Genomic DNA, 19,131 nt, shown 5'->3' on the forward strand with positions numbered 1-19,131 from the left:
AATGAAGCATTATGAATAAACATATTGAGTGACTAACCTCATGCAACAATTTGATCAACCTAATTTGGCAGAAAACATGTTTGAACACATCTGTTGGTTTCTTGTTATTTTTTTTAAGTAATCTGCACTCACCACACCGGGCAAACAGCTTTCAACTTCTGGGTTTGGACCATCACTGTAGTGATTGCCATGGTTACCAGGAGAACCAGTTGAGGAGTCAGAAGAGCTGTCCGGACTTGAAGGCATATTTGAACTTATCTGAGTAAGTTTGGCAGTAATTAACTGCAATGAAAATAATGTGATGTTAAAACATTTTTGCACAGAAGATAAATTCAATACAATTAAAACACTTGAACAGATGCAAAATCCGCCAATAAGAAAAGTAAGCCACATGAGTCTAATATAATTTGCCATTTTGCTAAAAATCTTAGTTCTAATATTAGAAATTAAAAATCAAAGTTGCAATGCTACTAGTACCACCATATAATTCCATTGACATTTTTTTAATTGCAAATTATCATTAGTGGTCATTGATGGGGTGTAATCTCTTCCATATGAGGGTACAAAGCGTGAAAAATGAGAGCAAATATTAACTGGTAACCTTGCAGAGTAAGAAATAAAATGTTTTTACAGTGGCAATACTGACATACTCATGATTGCTTTGCCAAATTATTGCCTCTACTGACCCTGCAAAGGCAAACCTCTAATTGCATTTACCCAAATATTGCCAGCATTTGGCCCTGTAAAGGAACACCCAGATAGCATTTCCCCCCAACAACTAACATTTGCCCATTTACAAATACGAAACCTATTACATTAAGCAGGCATGGCAAAAATACTTCAGTTCACCAAAGTGAAATAAAGCCTTTTACTATTGTCTATGCTTAAAACAATGCCGTGAAACACATTGCTTGCACATGTTTCTTAGTGTTTAAAGTTGTTTACTGGGTTTATAGGCTTGTAGTACTGTTCCAAGTTATAGTGCATTCTGAAATGGTGACATCTCAAAATGCAGTGTAAAGAGTAGATAAATAATACTCATATACCTAGCAAATACCATTGAATGCTAAACATTCTGATCAGGTAGTGGAGGGGAGTAAATGGAACATTCACTGGGTACAATATGTGGGTGGAATTACATAGGACAACCAATAGACATTTTTAAGTGCAGCTAGCTAGGCGGTACAAGTGTTTGAGTGGAGGCAGAGAAATTGGGATCCTAGTTATGGGCAAGGGAAACATTGTTAGCAGGAAGGCAGGCTGGAGGTAGGTTAAGAGTAACTGAGGAAAGAAGACAGGCTTTTTGTTTGGTTTTGAACAAATTGGTGTGGACTTTTTCTCAGATGTCTGGTAAGAGAATTCCATGCAAGTGGGGCATGAAGAGAAAAAGAGCTGAAGCGAGAGGAAGCACAGGGAGGACGAGGTGCCACAAGTGTAGTCGAGGAGGCCGAGCAGAGAATATGAGATTGCTTGTAAAGTTGGCCTAGAGGAGGATACATATGGTGGTGCCTTAGTGTGGAAAGAGTTGTAAACCAGGAGAAGAAATTTCAATTGGGCCATGTTTTGCATGGACAGCCAAACAGCCTGGTGACGTTACGAGGAAATAAGTGAGAAGTGAGGAATTTCAAAGAATTCTTGTAGAAAAGGTAATGATCTTGTTGAGGGCACAGAAAGCATAGTTGGGGATACCAAAGAACATGCCACGATGACCTCCAACAGCCCTGCAGTACTGAGCATTCAGATGCACGTATTAGGCCGCCTGCTGGAACTCAACACCCGAAGGCATGTCTAGTCTGCTTGAGCTGTGGAGTACGTTTGCCAGCTCCAGTAACCCTGCTTTGTCCGTCAAGAGATGGGGCCACGGATCCACAGCCTCAGCCATCAGCAGCTCCATCCCGAAAGGAATCTGGTCTCCCTCCTCATCAAAGATGGACTGAACTGCGTCGAAGAAAACAGATCTCAATTCCGGAATGGAACTCCAATCCTGCGTACGCAACATCAACCGGTTGAGGAAAGCGTCCGCGGCATTGACACTGGAGTAGGAGTAGGCTTCTCGTTCAAGGTCGAGCACAAGGGCGTTTGACCTCCCTTGGCTGCCTTTGTGCCGCATGAGCTGGGCGCGGTTGGAGCCAAGTCAGCCTGTGACATCAAGGCCGAAGCTGTACCAGACGCGTTCTTCTCAAAAACATTCATTATTTGCCTCTTAAAATCATCACACTCAACCCTCAACGGGCCCTTCACAGGGTCGGACTTTTCCTTTTTGTCCAACAAGTGGGAAATGTGTCTGTGTCACTGTGTTTTGTGCGGCAATGACTAGGAAGTGTGGTGGGACTTGCTGCGCGATTGGGATTTATTTTTTTGACGCCTTCCTTCCTGACGTTTCTCGTGAGTAGGCCCTTCAGTGTCATACGCCAGGGATTTTCAAGACTGACTTCGCCAGATATTTCGACGGTGGTCAACCAAGTGCCAGCCCAGCTGGTCGTTCCTTCACTGCTTTCAGGTTCACGGCCAGACAACAAACACATTGCTCCATATTGTGCCCGTCACGAGACACCACAAGCACATAGTGTGTAGGCCAATTTGGGACATTTTGGAGTTGCAGTCATTGCAGCGCTTTAATCCGGACAGTTTAGGCCCAGACAGTCTGGCACAGCAAGTATTTTGAACAAGTCTAAGTAATAAAGCAATGTTCTGAATAGCATGTGGAAAAAGCAACTGAGGTAAGGGGCGTAGTGCATCCCTTAAGTACAGTGATAAACCTCACGTCTGGAGTAGAGGAGTGATGCGGCTAAACACAAGGGTATCTACGATATCAAGCCCGACTATGCCACCCTGTCGAAATATTTTCTGAGAAGCGGACGCTGGATCGACATGATCAGGATGAGGAATCTGTGGGAGAATGCAATCCCACTCAAGTCCAGTTTGAAGTAGACAAGAGTGGTTAAGAGATGTTAGGCGGTGTTGAAAGGAAGCAGGTGCCTGATTTGGAGAAAGTAGATAAGGTGTGAGAGGGGTCATAGATGACACTGAGGATACTAGCTGAAGAAGAGTAAGGGAGAATGTCAGGTGTGAAAATGATAGGCAGGGGAAGAGATGGAAGAGTATATTGGCTGGGACGAAGAGCACCTCTGCTTTGGTAGAGTTTTAACATCAGAGTGCAAAGCCATACAATATTTAATGGCAGAGACAGAGTTTGAAATTTTGATCAAGAGATCAGAGAAAAGTTCAGGAAAAGAGAAGATTTGGGTGCTGTCCACAGAGTTGATACGAGAGGCCAAAGGAGGAGACGGGTGCTCCAAGAGCAGAGGAGTAGAATGCAAAGAGAAGAGGAGACTAGACAGAGCCTTGCGGAACACCAACAGTTAGAGGACCCGAGTTAAGATGTAGTGTTGTTGCAGGAGACCGAGAATTGGTGAGGAACTAGGTAGGATTCAATACAGGGAAGGGCTTGATCGTGAATCCCAAGAAAAGAGTATTAACCTCTTAAGTGCTAAGGACCAGCTATCTCGTCCTTGACATTACTTTTGTATTGCTCCCCCCGACCCCAAATGGATGTGGGGGGGGCGGGGTGGACCTCATGTAATCCTCCCTGGGGACAGATTTCTGACCCCAGGGAGGGCTGCATGAGAGGGCCCCCCCATCCATTTGGGGGGGCGGGCCACCAGAAATCTTGGTGCAGGCCCCCCGAAGCATGGGGCTGCAGGCATTGGCCCCCCTGGGGGCAGATGGGTGATCATCTGCCCCTAGGGAAGGGGACAAAAGAAGAAATAGACCAAAAATAAATAAATGTAGATTTGGATGGGGGGCCACTAGACCACCAGGGTTTTTTTTTTTTTTTATAAGGAAAGGCGGTGACCCTCTACCCCCCCCCCCCCATCCACTTAGATTTCTGCCCCTAGGAAGGGGTACATGAGATGCCATCCATTTGGGGTGGGGAGGGGAGAGGCCCCTGGAAATATTGGCAGGCCCCCCCTCACCCCCAAGCATGGGGCAGTACATTTTGCCCCCGCCCAAAGGCAGATGAGCACATATGTGCCCATCTGCCCCTAGGAAAAGGGCAAAACAAACAAAAAATAACTTTTTGGGTGGGAGTGGAGGGGCCACTAAACCACCATGGATGTTTTTAGTGAAAACGGGGGTGGTCCTCTTCCCCACCCCGAATTGATGGGGGGCATCTCATGTGGCCCTCTCTGGGGGAAGATTGCTAGTGCAATCTGCACTTTGGAAGGAGTACATGAGATACCCCCCCATCCATTTGGGATGGGGGGGAGAAGGCCATCAGAAAACATTGGAATGGCCCCCAATGCATGTGGCAGTAAGTCTTGCCCACCCTGGGGACAGATGGGCACACTAATGTGTCCATCTGCCGCAACAGAAGGGGCAAAACAGAAAGAGAATTATAAAAATATACATGAGTTAGTTGGGGCTGCGGAGGGGGGTACACTAAACCACCACAGATGTATGTAATGGAAAGGGGGGGCCCTCCCCCCCGACCCAAAATGGAGGGGGGCTTTCATGTAGCCCTCCCTCGGGGCAGATTGCTAGTGGAATCTGGCAATCTGCCCATAGAAGGGGGCACATGTATTTTTACTGGGGGGGGGGGGGGGGTGAGGGCCAGTAGACACCCAGGGATGGCTTGAAAGGGGGCAGTGATCGGCGAGTAGTAGTTATGATTTGTTTTTGCTGGTCTGACCATAGGTAACAAATGTTTGTTTCCTTTACAGCTTTTTCTACGCGAGCAACTGCAACGTTATGCGACTACTGTTTATTATTATTCTATGGTTAGGGCCCATTGTTAGTGGGGTGGGTCGGGGGGGGGGCTGAATTGTTGGTGGTATGGGACACATGGGGAGGTATTTTTGGTGGGCTGGGACAATTGCCGGGTCAGACCACAAATATGCCAGCGTAACATTGGTGGTTCCCTGGAAGCAGCTGTCGTCCATGTGGGTTGACCGTCCACAAGCCCAGGCTGTACCTCAGGCTGTGCCGAGTTACAGATGGCCCCTCCGAGGAGGAATAGGCATCCTACTGGGGATCCTGCCGGGGCTCCCTGGGACTGCCGCTACACTTGGGAATGGCCAACCCACATGGGAGACTGGTGCCCAAGGCCAGGTACGTGATCCCCAACCATTCTGGTATTCTGGAGGGCCTGCGTTACAGCTTCTCCCTCTGGGAAAGGACGGGGACCCTGCCAAGGCTTCCTGGAACCACTGGTGGGCTTGGGGATGGTCAAACCACATGGGAAAAATCCACCCACGGCCAGGGACATCCCCCCCGCCCATCCTGGAGCAGAGGCTGGGCTGCGTTATAGAATTTCGCACTGGGGAGGGAAGGGGACCCTGCCAGGGGCTCCCTGGCGTTGCCGCTGTTCTTGGGGACGGTACACCCAAATGGGAAATGGATGCCCACGGCCGGGGACATCACCTCCAACTGTCCTAGAGTTCTTGCTGGCCTGTGTTACAGCTTTTCTCCAACAGTGAGTCTCGTCAGAGTGCCAATAACTCCCAGAAGGAAAAAGTTGTAATGCAGCCCAGCCAAAACTCCCAAGACAGTCGGTGATGTCCCTGGCATTGGACATCCGTTTACCATGTGGGTGCACCGTCCCCAGGCACAGCGGCAGCTCCAGGGAGCCCCAGCAGTGTCCCCTTCCCTCCCCCAAGGGAAACTCTGCAGCACAGCCCAGCCAGCGCCACAGGCTGGTCGGGGGTGATGTCCCTGGCCTTGGGTGGATGTCTCCCATGTGGTTTGACCATCCCCAAGCCCACCAGCGGTTCCAGGACCCACATGGGAGACAGCCACTCAGGACATCACCGCCGATAAATCCTAGAGCTATGGCTCGGCTGCGTTAAAGAATTTCCCTTGGGGAAGGGATGGGGACCCTGCCAGGGCTCCCTGGGACAACCACTGCACTTGGGGATGGTTGCCCAATATGGGAGACATACCATCAAGGCCAGGGACATTACCCCCGACTATCCTGGAGCTCTGGCTGGCCTGCGTTGCAGCTTCTCCTTCCGGGAAAGGTTGGGGATCCTGCCTGGGACTTCCGCTGCACTTGGGGATGGTCAACCCACATGGGAGACAGCTGCCCAAGGCCAGGGACATCACGCCCGACCATCCTGAAACGCTGGCTAGGCTGTGTTACAGAATTTCCCGCAGGGATAGAAGGGGACCCTGCCAGGGCTCCCTGGAGCTGGCGCTGTGCTTGGGGATGGTACACCCAGATGGGAAACGGATGCCCAAGGCCAGGGACATCACTTCCAACCGTCCTAGAGTTGCGTTACAGCTTTTCCCTTCTGTTAGGTATTGGCACACTGCCAGGTCTCCCTGTTGGGAAAAAGCTGTCACACAAGCCATCCAGAACTCCAGGACGGTTGAAGGTGATGTCCCCGGCCTTGGACATCCATTTACCATGTGGGTGTACCATCCCCAAGCACAGCGTCAGCTTCAGGGAGCCCCAGCAGCGTCCCCTTCCATCCCTGCGGGAAACTCTGTAACACAGCCTAGCCAGCGTTTCAGGATGGTCGGGGGTGATGTCCCTGGCCTTGGGCCGCTGTCTCTCATGTGGCTTGACAATCCAAAAGCCCAGCAGCGGGGTGCAGCGAGGCCGGCAGGGTTCCTGACCTTTACCGGAGGGAGATGCTGTAACACAACCGAGCCAGAGCTCCAGGTTGGTAGGGGGGTCATATCCCTGGCCTTGGGCGGCTGACTCCCATGTGGGTTGAACGTCCCCAAGCCCTGCGGTTGTTCCAGGAAGGCCCATGACATTCCTGTCCTTTCCCAGGAGAAGCTGTAACGCAGGCCAGCCAGAGCTTGGGGATAGTCGAGGGGTGATGTCCCTGGTCTTGGGAGGCTGTCTCCCATGTGGGTTGACCATCCCCAAGTACAGCGGCAGTCCCAGGGAGCCCCAACAGGGTCCCCCACCTTTCCCAGAGGGATAAGCTGTAACACAGCCTAGCTAGAGCTCTGCCTGGGTTGCGTTACACCTTCTCCCTCTAGGAAAGGACAAGGAGCCCGCAGAGGCTCCCTGAAAATGCAGCTAGACTTGTGGACGGTCAACCCATATGAGGGACATCACACCCGACCATCCTGGAGCTCTGGCTAGGCAGCATTACAGAATTTCCCTCAGGGAATGGACGAGGACCCTCCCGGGGCTCCCTGGGACCCGTTGGACTTGTGGACGTTCGACACTTTCTTTTCCGCCCAGGTAGGTGCACCCACACATGAGGTACTGTTTTCATCTGGACACCGGTGGGAATGTGGGAAGGTAGGACATGTGTTGTTGGCAGGGTGTTTAAGTAGTTTCCAGGAAGGAAAGGTCTAAAAATGGTGTTTTTTCCCAAAATGTTGAACTTTGCCGGGGCTTGTGGGTAATACATTGGGGGCGATTCGCGCAAGTCAGACCTCTGGATTCCCACGGGTATCTTCTTTTCTGAAATACAATGGGATTCCTGTTTTCCTTGGTGGCTGCGACACCCCAGGCCCAAATCTGTAGTTTGTCCACATGAGCAAAATTCCTCAAAATCTGCTCTGCCAAAAGACTTGGTGTTACCAGTGGTTAAGCCTTTACCCTTGGCGCCCAGGTAGGTGCACCCACATACGTGAGCACTGTGTTTCGTCGGGACTACTTTGGCAATGCAGGAAGGTAGGACATTTGTTGTGTTTGCTTGTATTTCATAAAGTCTCGACACATTTGCTGCTGCACTTTGTCACACAACCCTTTCATTTCCTAAACGTGACCTACATTTAGTCGCTGCTTTAGGCACTATACACTTTTGTAACCTGCACAAGTCACCTACCCTTCGAAAGGCCTGTGCTCTTTCAGCTTGCCCTTCCTCACTACATTTGTTTTCCTTATTTACACATGCTAATTACGTCTGTTTAGGCCGTACGCATAAAAATCCTGTGTTCCATGACTCCGTTTTTGGCTTGCGGTATTGCTTGTTTTGTGAAACATTACTAAAAAAGTTTGGCCGAGATATCCAATTTAACAAAAAAAGTTACAAGGGATTGAATAGAGACATACCGAAACAGCCAAAAAAAGCCTTTGCAATGGGGGGAAAACAGTTGGCGGTTAAGGAGATCAGAGTGATCGACTGTGTCAAAGGCAGCAGACAGGTCAAGGAGAATAAGGATGAAGGGTAGGTTGGAGTGCTGAGCAGAGGCAACAAAGTTGGAGACATACATGACAGCAGTTTCCATGCAGTGAGATGAGCGGAAACATGCTTGTAAGGGGGGGGGGGGTCTCAAAGGTTTAGGATGCCTAAGAAAATGTTAGGATGGTTGAAAGAAACCCTTTCAAGCACTTTAGAGTAGTGTGGAAGGAGGGACACAGAGCGAAGGTTAGACAGTAGGTTCAGGTCAGCCCCTTCCTTTTTTTAGGAGAGAGATGACTGGCAGTTTTGAAAATAGAGGAACACAAAGTCGAAGGACAGGATGAAGAGTTCAGCTAGCTGAGTGGCCACTAAAGGGGCAATAGGCTTGAACAGCTGAGGAACAAGAGGGTCTGAAAGGGAACAAGAGGGGTTAGCCATCATGAATAGAGACAGGACATCTTCAGTGTTAGCATGACTAAAGCAGGAGATAGAGGCAGAGGATGATGGTAGAGTAGATTGAGTATGGTATGTAGGAGGCGGGAGGACGAGCAAGGTCAGGAGAGTATCTAATTTTGGAAATTCTGGCAGCAAAGTATTCATCTAGGTCATTAGCTGTGAGTGGAGTTGCTAGTCATAGGTTAAGAAGGGAGTTGAGGGTGCCCTGTAGCCAGCAAGGATGGCTGGAGTGAGAGTCAATGAGAGTGAGGTAGAATTCGGTTTTCGTTCTGTCAAGAGAGTAACTGAATGCGTTCAGGGCAGAGAGGGAAAGTTGCAGGTCATCATGCAAGTGGGTACGCCTCCATGTGTGCACCAGCAGACGCATGTCTGTGCAGAGACAGAGCATGAATGGGATGACCCATGGTTGAGGAAGAAATTCATGTGGATCACAATATTAGGCACAGCAACTTTTTTCTTTTTGCACCTAAAGACAATACATATTCATATTTGCCTATTCATTCAAACATCAAAAACCAGCATAAATAATTAACCACGTCAATAAAAGCTTCAACACATTGTGGCCACATTAACTGGGAGAGGAAGAAAGATAAAGAGATGACAAGGGAGCACCACAACAACAAAAAAGATTAAGAAATTATGCAAAGGATGAGAATAGCAATGTTGGTACAGATAGAGCATTATGAAACTTAGCCATTCGGACATGCAGTATTATAACAGATTTGTCTGGAATTACAAAACTTTTTGCATTGTGATTTTTCTCAGATAATAAACAGGCTATCAAAATCAAACATATCAAAAACAATCTTACTGTTTTATCTTTCAAATTCAGTTGTCCAATTAACTTCCTATCATCTGCAGGGTCAACCAATTCACCACCAATGAAGAGCTCAACTTTCGTATGTGCACTGTTGGCTTTAATCCGATTGAGAATACACCGCCGCACTGAGCCAATTGTATCATTCGTGTGAGACCAAATATCCAAATCTTCTACTTGACGACCTTGGTTTGGAAAACGAACTACCAATGTGATATGTTTACCACGAAAAGCTCTGTATTAACAAAAAAAAAACGTCTTCCTTAAATGGGGGTTCAAAATAACACACATTAATAAAAAATGATGTTCAAACATTACAAGTCAATTTCTTTCTTGCCATCACTAAATCATTGTAGCACAGATGAAGTTCGAAAATATACTTTGAATAATGACAGCATGTTTAGTGTGACAGAGCACTAATATAACTAGCACTAAAATCTGTACAAAACATGAGAAGCTGAACACAGCAGATCGCATAGAAAATTATCACTGAACACCCCTTAAGTCAGTAAGGATTTCAACGACAACAGGTTGAATGCCAGGGAAAACAAAAACACCTTCATAAAGTGCAAACAAACAGTATTTATTGATATAACTTCCCACAGTACAACACACACCACAGCTCCCCACATCCTTACATTCACATGAGCAATGAAAAAGCAAATGCCAGTTTTACAGTGTCAATTAGTTAAGATGAAAGGGGACTGCAATGAGGTTTAGAACTTAAAAGTAAACGGTTCTAAAATCAAGAGGGTAGAAGAGCATTCTACATTTTGTGCCCTTTGGAGCTTCGACAGAATAACAAATCTTCTTTTAGACATTCAAGGAGATTCTGACACTCAATGTTTCTAAGTGATACAAAGTCATCCGAAGGATGAACAATTATATAGGCTAAGCAGTTCATTTTAAATAGGAGTTTGTCGTCCAAAGGCGGCAATGGATATCTTTATTAGACAGTCCAAGACACAGTGGGCTTTGACATCTTCTTAAGTCAGTGACAAACTTGTAAAACTGTGGGGTTGTCAAGCATCTTTGAGCTCAATATATTCGAGGGGCATGATTCACTTTCAGTAACATTAGCCCCAGTACAATAGCCGTAAACTTGACATGTTGGCTACACTCATCACTGTAGTGCCTGTCAAGCTTTAATATTAACATAATGCCCTAAAGCTCTGCTCACTTTCCCATTACCAGCTAATTGTTCTCCTGCTGTGCTTTATGGCCCTTTCCTCCTTTCTCACTCCGTCTGGATTCGGATCCTCCTTAATCCTGGAATATTTTCATTATGCAAGCTGTTTCTAGTATGCCAGTCATCAGTATCTTGACGAAATCTCTATCACAACATAACCATCTGAATGTGGCACAGAGTGCCAACACTCTAACTATATAATATTTGTCAATCTGGAGGACACTGAGAACCGGGTTCAAAGAGTCGCAATGGTCTGCTGCCGCAGGATCCCTACTTAACATTTAAAAGCAGGTTTCACTTGCATATTTAATTTGACCAATCCAAACTGCATCCGTATCACACCATAGATCAATCAATCCATTTTAGTTGCTGTGCGTAATTTACCTTTATTTTTTAACATTATCTGTGAAGAGCACCTGTACCCATCTTCTATTTTGTGATATTGTAATCTTTGGCATGATCGACCTAAGGTAAAGTTCCTGGCAGAAATGAATTATAGCCATTGTCCCTATAGGTGACATCAGCTACCGCTTGAGCTATGCAAAGCCCCTCGTAATGACGTCTGTGTACAACGGAGCCAAATGCACAGTCTATGCAATGCATTCACCTGTCGCCATGGGAATGCCCAAGACACCTCTTTGGAACAATCAATATCATCAAAGCCTTTCTCCAATGACAGTTTTATTGCTGTGCATCACTTGGCTTACGCTCTATACATTTCTGATTTACAAAACTTGCAATTTGTGTTAAACTCTTAACTCCATTGGTTACACTACAAGTAGATTTGTGTGTTTCTGCTGCTGCAACGTACTCGCCTCCATTGGCCTCTAATTAAACCTGTGAATTATTTATCCCAATTTGTCTCTACTGACATATTTTTGGCCCAACGGACACCATTAATCAGTTATAACCTTATTGTTAAAAAAAGCACCATACCTCTTTTGTAAGGGCGCATGTTTCATAAATTAGTAAATTATGAAATCACAGTTGAAAATAATACATAATCCTTAATCCATAGATTGCTAATAATCATGCCACATTCATCAAAGCCACAGTCATATATGCCTTCGAACTTAATATTTATTTCCACAGTTAGCATTGACAAATATATCAAAACTAAAGTTTTAAATGTCAAGGTTTTGAATACCAACACATGAGTCCTTCTGTTGGATCTTCTGGGCTAATCAATAAATAGATAAATTAACAAATATTTTCTCAATTAACTTAAAGATAACCACTATTTCATAGGTGATCCTCTTCAACCTTTATTACTTGGTTGTCTTCATGATCATCCATGTTATATTATAATTGATGCAGCAAATTTAAACTAAGCAAGCTAAAAACAGCTAGTAAAAGATGAAGAAAAAATACAAGTAAGTTATTTTCTATAAAACTAATATCTACTATTGGAGTTTTCACATTTTAACAAGTACCTGAGTCACAAGTTGTGTTTTGTTTGGTCTCTTTCCCAACTAATTCCCAACTAATTAGTATTGTTTTTCGTTCCGTTTTCACCAACCTAAAGTATTAAATAATTTCAATGCAATGTCTTTATCAATATAAAGATTTCAAAATCACAATTATTTCATATTACAACTAGATTCTGATTGAGTTGTGTCTTACTTCTTTTTCCAATTGTTTGTATCACTTTATTTATTTTTCAGTTGTCCTCTTTTTGCAGTCTACAGTATAATTTGCTTTTAAGCCGAAAAAAGATTTCAATCGTTTTTTCTTTAAGACAAAATTAACCTAATCCTAAAGATAAGATAAAGAAACGTGTTTAAAATGATTGCTCCATCCTTAGAACATATATGCAGTGACCAGCCTTTCAGTTTGAACTCTTAGAAAGTCACTGGGCCTCATTACGAGTTTGGAGGTAGCCATGCCGTTCTTAGCAGCATGGCTGCCTCCAAACACATGTCCGGGTCCGGTCCTGAAAAAAGGGAATTACCGGGCCATTCTGAATTTTGCGGGCCAGGTAATTCCCTTTTCTCGGGACTCGGATCCGGTACATACCCATTCCCATTGAGCCCCCATAGGGCTCAATGGGAATGGGGAGGATGCTAGCAACGGACCCGTTAATGACGAGTCCATTGTTAGCATCCTGGTCTGCTCGCCGGTGGCGGTATGCACGTCTGGTTTGGCCCAGAAGTACATACCGCTACCTGCAAGCAAACTCGTAATGTGGCAGCCCGGAATGAACGGTGCCGGTACCTTATCGGCACCGTTCATTCCGCATCCGCTAGCCTCGTAATGAGGCCCACTGCCTCCTCTTCTTTGTTTTTATAGTTCAACTTCTTGCACACTCGTGGTTTAAATAAAATTGCATCTTCCAGCCACGTGATGACATATGCCTGTGTAATGACATCTCTGTTGTTACTATGTTAATGTTTTTGCCAACTTTGATATGATATTTGATTATTTCACATTAATCCCTCTTAATTCTATATTTCTTTTATGTAACGCCAATCAATGAAATATATAGTTTGCTTAGTTTAGTAACTTCTTACATTTTTATGCTATTCCTTCAAAATTATTCTTTGTCAACCTAGCGCAACATTCAGAGTCATCCTTCATTTTCATAACACTCCATTTCCAATAAACTTAAATGCATCAGTCTGCTATTTCCCTAAGATTTCAATTCAATCATGTAATTAACTTAGTCACTTCACAAAGAACAACTTTAATCCAAAAGTTTTATTTAGGGTTTCATTCTGTTAACCTGTTCATACGTTATTATCATTAAGAGCTACTTATAAAGCGCAACACACCCTAAGGCCGCAGAGCGCACAAACAACAAACAATACAAAACAGAAGAGGGGAGAGTCAGGAACCAGCAATAGTCGATATCAGAAGGCAGGATCCAGAAAAGAGACATTAATTCTTAAAATTAAAGAGAAAGGTTTTGATAGCCTTCTTAAAATGAGAAGTCTGGAATATTTGCAATTTCAGGCGGACTAGAATTCCAGAGGGAAGGGACAGAAACATCAAAACTAGTACCACCAAAGTTCTTTAGCTTAGCTCGAGGTTGGGCCAATTTTTGATTATTAATTATAATTAATTATCCCTGAATTGTCTTCATAATTAGTGCAAACTTCTTTTAGGATATTAATATTTCTGCCAATCTAACCTTTCCTATTCTTTTCACATAATCACGTATTGCTATTATTCCAAGACTTGTCCCTAAATATTCAAAACATTAGTGCAAATATCCTTGCAAAGACCAATACAATTGAATGTGTCGCCTCCAAGTTGATCTTTGTTATAATTAAAGTAATCAACCACGTTCACATAATAAAATGGACTCAAGTTCAATTCTCAGTGTCCAAAGCACCACACACTTCTAATGTGAACATTCTGATTCTAAACTATGTCACATTACACATGCCTCAATTACTTATAAAAATACATGTTGTTCATGACCTTGGTTACCTACTTCTCATATTTTCTTTAATATGATTTAGTTGAAATTCAACTTTACAAATTTGTCATCAATATCAGTTGAAACACAATTTCTCAATAAAATCACAATAGTTTACAATATTTACACAATTTACATTCTTCAAAAGCCAACAAATATACACAATAAAATAATCTCATGTTATAACCAAGATGAGGAAGTCATACCAATGCAATACAACACATTGCTTTCATACCTTTGTCTCATTATGTCACATATATTCTTGTGGGCTCAATGATTTCCAATTTGATCAGATATCGACTAATTGCTAAATTCAATGTTATATGTTGTGCATTACACATCACCCACATGGTATCTTGCTTGAGTATTTTATACTCTTTGAAATAATTCATAAAAAAAATTCACGCCTCAATGGGCTTAACATTTTACATTCTATCATAATGTGCCATTTGTTTCAGGCTCTGTTATTCTCACAAAATCTACATTTACTATTTGTAATTTTGTCCTTATCCCACACTGCTTTTACCATTCTGGTCAGTATTAAATTAAACCTGAATCTCATCATCTCCATTTTATACTGCGGATTTGGATGAATTTTGGATATAGCTGGGAATTTCTTTCAATTTTTTGCGAGGAAAGACTCAATTCTTGAAGCATTTATACTTAAGCAGTCAGTTCTTGTTTTAATCCAGTCTGTTCTCCAGTACTTCACTTTTGCTCCCACTGGATTTTCTATCAACAGGCTTTCACTAATTCCTGCTTCTAGCATATTGTGTACACTTTTATTTTTATAATATGTATTGAGTCTACACCATACTAAGTAAATGTTTGGGTGATAATATCAACCACCGTGTTTTTATCGTTCCACCAATTTACATTTTATATATAGGTTTAACAAATTCCAGTCGACCATAGCTTGAAGGGATATCAGTACCAATTCCCACCGACATTGGGAAAACCTTTTGGTAATCTCAATAGCGTCTTCCAATACAAGCCCTCGAGGTATTCCCAATTTGTCTGTTCTTTAGCATATTTACTCGAGGCTCCATATGTTATTATAGGAACAACTTTCTGTCAATAGTACGCGATTGTTTTGCTGGTTAATGTTCCATATTTTTTGTTGGCTTAGTTTTTCCTGTGAGCAAAACATAGACCTTCTCCCCTTAAGTTCCTCTTGATATGGGACATCTGTCTGGCTGTCATTAATGTTTACTCCCACATATTTATTAAGCAATACGCCCTGAGCAGCGGGGGTGTTACCGATTCAGGTAATGCCCCGGGGCCCATAGTTATATGACCAAGCGAAGCGAGGGCCTCAACGAAGGCCCCAGGGCATTACCAGACTCTGTAATGCCCCTGCTGCGAGGGGCATATTGCTATTAATACCCAGGCCGGCAAGACTGGGCTACTAATAGCATTCTTTTCTGTTCCAAAACACGTTTCAGAACAGAAATGAAAAGAAAATGTCAAAGGAAATGGCCGCCAGAAAAGGGAAAACTGAGTCAGTTTCCCTTTCCATGGTGGCCATCAGGAGCGGACGCGCTAGGAACAGAAGTGTCCCCAGCGCGTCTGCTCCCGAAAAAGAAGAAATATGAAGGTAAGTGGGGCTGGGAGTAAAAAAAATAAAATGATAATATACATACCTGAATCCCCGGCGGGGGACAAAGGCGGCCTCCAGCTGTGTGGAGGCTCAGAGAGGGGATGGCCCTGCTTCGAGCCTCCTCATTGGCAGAGGGGCTGCCACACCCCCCCGCCGGGGACAAAGGTGTGGAATCCGAAGGATTCACGGCCGGATAATGCCCCGGCGAGGGCCAATCAGAATGGTTTTCCATTTGGATTCTCCCTCGCCGGGTACTAATACTGCTTAATGACTTCAACCGATTCACCTGCGAGTTGCCCTCTTTATTTTTCAATACTCGATTAGTTCCAATAATCAAGATGTTAGATTTTTTTTTGAGTTAATCTGCAGATCATTATCTTTTGCATGTTTTTCCAAAGCTTGTAACATTGTAGTTAGTCCAACGAGCGTTTGATCTAAAATAATCAAGTCATCTGCATAAAGCATGTATTTGATGGGATTTCCATTTAGTGTAAGCAGAAAAGACTTAAGCTTGTTAAAATAGTTCATCTCTCGAATGTAAAAGAGGGTAGATGCTAACAAGCATCCTTGTTTAAATCCTATATTAGTTTCAATCTCTCTAGTTAATAATCCCTCTCTGTTCAGTTTCACTCTAACCGAAGTTCCAATATACAGCTGTTGTATTGCATTGAGCAGATACTTCGGACATCCTGCTGATCGAAGTTTCTTCGATAGCAGAGGTCTAGACACTGTATCGAACGCTTGCTTGTAGTCTATAAAAGCTATCAAGAGCGGTCTCTTTCTCTTTATAGCTTGGTTTGTAGGGCTTGTATAATATATGCAGGTTTGCAGCTGTTCCCAGTCCCGATACGAAACCTGCTTGATTATTGTCTAATAGGTTGTTCTCCCTTAGCCATTTATTTAAAGCAATCAATATAATTTTCGCATACATCATTCCTGCTGAGTCCATCAGTGCCAAGGGTCTATAATTGGCAGGATTCATTATATTTCCCTTTTTCAAAACAAGGAAGACGACAGATTGTTCCACGAGTCTGGTATTAACCCAGATCTATGAATTTGTCAATATATTTGATGCAAAAATCAAAGCCCATTTTACCGGATGTAATTTAAGCATCACGTTTGATATGCCAGAGTCCTTGGAGGTGCTTTGTTTTTGATTGTTTCTATGGTGTACGTCTATCTCAAATTGATTTATCATCATCATACAGGATAGGTGCTTCTTGCATCAAATTTTTCTTGTAGAATCATTTTGTAAAATGTTTTACCCACCCATCTTCAACTATGGCATTTATAGTATTTGAGGTCTCTGTCCCGGCTCCATCTTTTAACCATGACCATATCTGGGCACTTGACTTACTAGCTAAGGCTCCCATCAATTCACTTTCCATTTGGACTTTTTGTATTCAATACTGTTTGACAAAGTTTCTGTACTTTGTATTTATTCCTAAAGGCTTTCCTTTTTTCTCTTTTCTGATCCCTTATAATTGGATCATAAGGTTTGATCCTCCTTTCTTTGGTGCATGTATTGCAGCTCTCTACGCTTTCAAATTTGTAGAACACCTCAACATAGCATTTCTGCAGAGACATTGTCAAATGATCTAACAGTTTATCTAACTTGGGCACTGTCCATTTTATGCGATTAAGTCCCTGATTCACTTTGATAGCATGATTATAGTATTTATCCTTTTGTTTTTTATTCACTAGAAATATGTGATCTCCAGTATATTGTGGTTGCTTAGATCAGTCATTAGAATTTAAAAATCCAATACAGTTTCTAGTGAATCTCTTGAGACAAAGACAGTCAATAACTGCTGTTGTCAGCCCTTGGCGGGACGTCTCCTTATGTGCAGCAATTTAGCATGACCATATTTTGTTGTTTCATTAGCCTGAGCCATTTCTCTGCCCTTGTCGTTAGATTTTTTTGTATTATTTATACAATGAATATTTAGATCACCTGCAACTATCGTCATAGTAATTAGTGGATCTGCATCTATCTCATCCAATAAGTTTATTACTAGTGCAATACATTTGTATTCAGAAATTCTAGCAGGATTCCAGTAGGTGTTTACAATAGCCATTATTAGGGGCGGAGTCTGGATTTCATATTTGACCAATTGTAGACCAGGATGCAGATTTCTCCATTCAATTAAATTTCCTGGTGATGTCATTTTTAAGGCCGCAAGTAGACCCCTCATGGGTCTTCCCTTAGCTTGTTTTATGTCTAGAACCCAACAGATTTGACAATTCGGCCAGAACGGTTCTGCAGTCAACCACATCTCCTGCAGTAATATTAAATCACAGTTGTTCAATACATTCGCTCTACCCGGTACCATTAGGTGCGAATGTCCTCTAGTATTCCAAATACCAATTTTAAACGTATGGGTACCATTTCTATCTATGTGCTAATGGTTTGTCTTGTGGATGGTTTGCAATTTGGATTTCGCCAACCATGTCCATTTAGCCGGTTTTACCTCTATCATCTTAGGCTTCTCGTTGTGATAATGGACTTCTCTCCGTGAGCGGCCCCAGTTTGACACAGTTGCTTAGTTACAGAGAGTCCGTAGACCCAGCACAGGTTACATTTTACGGTACAGTACATGTTAAGTGAACAACAGAGGGCAGGAGGCACAAAACAGGTTGGAAGGGGAGGCCGTCATACAAAAAGGCTGGTTTTTAGTGCCTTACGGAAGGCTGCATGGGATTCGATCAACCTGATTTGGGCTGGGAGGGTGTTCCAGTATGTCGCTGCCATGGTTGGGAAGCTAGAGCCACCAGCTCACACTCTGCGTGTAGGAGGGACAATGATGCGATTGGCTTAAGCAGTCCTGGATGGTCTAGAGGATGTTTGTCTGATGATCCTTTGAGCTAGATAAGGGGGGGGCTAGCCCATGAAGACATTCATGTGTGAGAGCAAGTGTTTTAAGACAATCTTTTCTTTGACAGTTAACCAGTGCACTTGCCTTCTGAAACCAGAGATGTGATCCCTACGTGAGATACCAGTAGCGGCCCTTCGAGCGTAATTCTGAGCCTGCTGGAGTTTAACCAGGTTTTTTGGGACGTTCCAACAAAAAGGGCATTACAATAGCCAAGCCTAGATCCAATGATGGCCCTTGCAATAGTGATATATCACACAAGGGGGTAGCCGCCAAACAACAGTTGAAACATTCTTCATTTTGTATATTAATATTTGAAAAGAGGATGTTGTGGTGTTAAAGGAATCACCAATGGTCCATACTTGTTACAAAGTCTAAGGGACCCCATGGAGAAGAGGCTACAGGCACCTTAGTTCGTACATGTATACACAATACTAACAAAAAAAGCTTTTTATGGTGCAAATTTATTGCATAAAGCTTAAGGTATCGGGCCAACAACAATCAAGGTAGAGCATCCTGATACCTATAAGAACTAACAGATAGCATTTAGAGCATGTATCTTAAATATATTCTGCAACAATGAATTTTCATAAGCATAAATTGTAGTGACAAGATGTTCACAATACATTTCCAACAACTTAGAAAAGTGGAATGTAAAAGTAAACTGCAATAGAACACAAGC

The 19,131-nt window shown here is 43.5% G+C and overlaps 1 protein-coding gene across 3 annotated transcripts in view; it reads right to left on the minus strand.

Moving 5' to 3' along the window:
* Positions 1–19,131, minus strand: part of USP9X (ubiquitin specific peptidase 9 X-linked) — a 2,614,063-nt gene that overhangs the window by 1,351,403 nt on the left and 1,243,529 nt on the right. For all 3 annotated transcript variants that reach the window (XM_069636534.1, XM_069636533.1, XM_069636535.1), the window contains exons 19-20: positions 9,361–9,601; positions 133–282 (exon numbers count right to left, since the gene is read on the minus strand). In XM_069636534.1, coding sequence (XP_069492635.1) covers positions 133–282; positions 9,361–9,601 — 391 coding nt within the window. The remainder of the gene's footprint in view (positions 1–132; positions 283–9,360; positions 9,602–19,131) is intronic.

The sequence above is a fragment of the Ambystoma mexicanum genome, chromosome 7p (assembly GCF_040938575.1).
Source record: "Ambystoma mexicanum isolate Mex_15411 chromosome 7p, UKY_AmexF1_1, whole genome shotgun sequence".
NCBI classification, from domain to species: Eukaryota; Metazoa; Chordata; class Amphibia; order Caudata; family Ambystomatidae; genus Ambystoma; species Ambystoma mexicanum.